Consider the following 3,365-nt stretch of genomic DNA (forward strand, 5'->3'; position numbering starts at 1 on the left):
TAAATAAAAGACAACAAAACCCAAGGCTACCCTTTGGATGATTCTGTGCTCTGTATGCTCCAGATATACATAGCATCTCAACCATACACATGTCACACATCTATGGTGCTTGACTGACCAGTCTAAAAAGGTTATTGTGGTCACGATCTTACCGTATGGTTGGTGCAATTTTCTCATTTTTTACTCTATTGTTGATCTTCACATTTGCAGCTGCTTATGAAACAGGTAATGTAGTCTGACGGATCTTCATTTCCTCATTACATTTGACTGACAGCTTTTAATTAGATGGTAGCATCTAATCTCAGGACCAAAGAATAAGAGATTAGCCTGATTTTATTCTCATGAAAAGTAGCTCTCCTTAATGTAATATGATTCTATTGCATAGCTTCAAAAAAAAAAAAAAAAGGCCTAAAGTGACTTGACTTGGTCCTTAAACGAGATGGGTCAATCTAATTTTAATCATACAGATGGTGGGAATAGCTGGTCACTTTGGAATCTCCTGAGAAATACAACTTTCAGTGGCAAGCAAAGCATTTGAAACTTCACAGCTGATGGTGCTACTTTATTAGGAAAAGCTAGTTGGAATATACAAAGAAATTGTTAGTGCTGAGATCCTTCGAGGAATGATCCGGTTTTGAAACATGTACAATTAAAATTTGTTGTGAATGAACCCCATTGCTATCTAATGGAAGCGGGCATTGGGCCACACCGTGTCCAGCAACCTGCTAATGCTCTTTCACACCAGTTCATTTGTTTTTCAAGTAATAAAAGACACTGTAAACATGCTAAACAGAAGAAGAGATAAGAGTCACCACAATTTCTACTACAATAAGTTTATTAATATAAGAAAATATGGAAATCCTTTTCACAGGAACTTCCTTTCAAGAGGCAAAAGCCAGTAATTCTTAAAAAGCTACGTGAATGATCCCACATAGATAACTAGTCTAACGTCATCTGAGGGAAATACATAGTTTTTTTTTTTAAAGTGAATTTATTAGGATGGATTAGAGCAGGCAAGGTGGGTGCATATAGCCGAGGTGGAAAACCCATTGAAATTGGATCCAGCTGAGGCCGTGTACGCACCCATGTTAAGGAACACAAGCCAGTCGTTCACCTGAAGTTCTGGCAGTTGATAGCCGTTCAGCACCGTATCAAGCGCATCACATGTGGGCCCGAATACAGTTGATGTGTAGGCTCTCATCCCTCGGCATGCGGGATTGGAAGGGTTTGAAACACATGCTAAAGGCAGTGCCAATACTGTCGCATGATCGTAGAGTATGCAGTTCATGGACCCGTAGATCCCATCATTGATCCAATACTCCCTCAGCTCACCACGCACACGCTTCCCAATGATGTTGGTTGCCAGTGTGAATGCAGACTCAGCAAAGAACCGTCCTGGCTCTGCCATCAGTGTTAAGCCAGTTTCGTTAGGGAAGTATGTCTGGAGTGCAGCTTTGATGGCTGCTGCAGCCTCAGCAAACGATGGGCCTGCTGTGAAGCCGCCTCCAATATTGAGAATACGCATGCGTGGCATTCCGAGCCGGGATGCTGCGTCGAACACCGCTTTAGCAGCTGCTATAGCTCCTTGATAGGCGCGTGCATGTGTTGCACCGCTCCCCACATGGAATGACACACCAGCGACAGTGAGTCGAGCTTGCTGGGCAGCTTGGAGGAGTGGGTTGATTTCTTCCGGTAATGCGCCGTACTTAGGTCCCAATGGACAGCGAGCGCCACCATCATCAGGTGCCTTGAAGCGGAGCAAGAGTGCACATCGTGGGTGCCACTTGCATATCTTTTCAATCTCATCCTTTGAATCAAAGGTAGTAAGATTTACACCAATGTTGGCGGCGTACTTGATCTGGGCCTCTGCCTTGCAGGGGTTGGCATAGACAATTCGATCGGCAGAGACGCCAATACCTAGTACGGCATCAATCTCAGCCCGGCTTGCGCAATCGAAGCCTGCACCAAGTGCGGCGAGTGCGCTTAACAAAGCAGGCTCTGGATTGCACTTAACGGCATAGAAAGGTCGAACATTGGGTAGTGAAATGGCCCATTTGTCCATGAGGCCCACCACTACCCCTAAGTCCAATACATAGAAGGGGTCTTTTTTAGCATCATCTTTCCCATTGATGATGGATTGAATAAGGTCAATGACACCTTCTTTTGAGTTCTTCCCAAGGGTTGAGACTTTCTTTCCCTTAACCCCAGGGGAGCTCAGCACAGTCGGGAGACCCTTGGGGCTTGACCCTACAGTTCTCAGCTGGTCCAATGCCATAGAGAGCAGTTGGAGTATGAGATGTGAGATGAGAGCTATGGAAATTCATTTGGGTATTTCACCTATATATATGTGTGCATTGAGAGAGAGAGAGAGAGAGAGAGAGAGAGAGAGAGAGAGAGAGAGAGGAACCACCAATAAATGGTGGTGGAGAGAAAGGGGTGAAATAATTGAGATACCTTTTTCGCCCCAAAAGAATCAGCACAAAGCTTAAGAAGAGATAATTAAAATCCAATACATTCACTTAAAGAGGATTTACTTAGTTAACTAAGGTTGAGAGAGACATATAAAAAAGCTTTAGCAATTGAGATTAAGGGAAAATATTGTGTGGTTGATTGATTACAGGCATGTGTGGGTCCCTTGTAACGACATTCACCACCCATGATTCCTACAAACCGCGTCTACTACGCGGAAGCGGCAAATGATAGAAGGGAAGTTGGTGAAAGCTACATTACATGTGCATGAAGGATTACCAAAAGGTAGCAATTTGGACTTCGCATATACCCCATATGGCCCCATGAATTGGAAAATTGAATGCAGCCCCAGATTTAAAAGACTGTTTGCCAACAAGTCCTTGTAATGCTTATAAAGTAGCAATGAACTTTGGTGTCAGCTGAGGGCCTACTCATTGGCTAAAACGCTTCACATATCGTGTCGGCGCACTTGTATAGGAAAATAGATGATTAGAATAGAAAAAGAAGCGAATAAAAAAGATTATCAATGGTCTATTTTAATGAGATGTGTTTGACTCATACGACGCAAGCATAACCTAACTTGTCCATCATATGTATCTATCAGTGCATGTCATCTTTTGGGCCCTAAAATCAGGTTTAGCAGTAAATTAAGAAACAAGTTGGGAGTTAACCTACACCCTTGATTTTCTTGGAAGGTTCACTGTGCTGTGTATACGAAATCAATACCATTTGATCTAGTTGAAGGGTTGAGCTAAAAATCAGTCAGTTTTGAAACTCAAGCAAACCCTAGTGTAAGTCAAGGATAGATGTCCCCTCTCACATTGTTCCCTATGTTGTGAACTAGGGGCCAACTAGGGGCCCGTTTGGCCAACTGCATTAGGTGGGATTAAGGTGGA

The 3,365-nt window shown here is 43.3% G+C and overlaps 1 protein-coding gene across 1 annotated transcript; it reads right to left on the reverse strand.

Annotated features, from left to right (window-relative positions):
• Positions 1-808: 808 nt before the first annotated feature.
• On the reverse strand, positions 809-2,320 carry LOC131243218 (ornithine decarboxylase-like). The gene has a single exon (XM_058242404.1). It carries the CDS (start codon positions 2,273-2,275, stop codon positions 995-997), a length of 1,281 nt encoding a protein of 426 aa, XP_058098387.1. The 5' UTR covers positions 2,276-2,320; the 3' UTR covers positions 809-994.
• Between the last annotated feature and the right edge of the window lie 1,045 nt (positions 2,321-3,365).

This window comes from Magnolia sinica, chromosome 4 (assembly GCF_029962835.1).
Source record: "Magnolia sinica isolate HGM2019 chromosome 4, MsV1, whole genome shotgun sequence".
Lineage (NCBI taxonomy): Eukaryota > Viridiplantae > Streptophyta > Magnoliopsida > Magnoliales > Magnoliaceae > Magnolia > Magnolia sinica.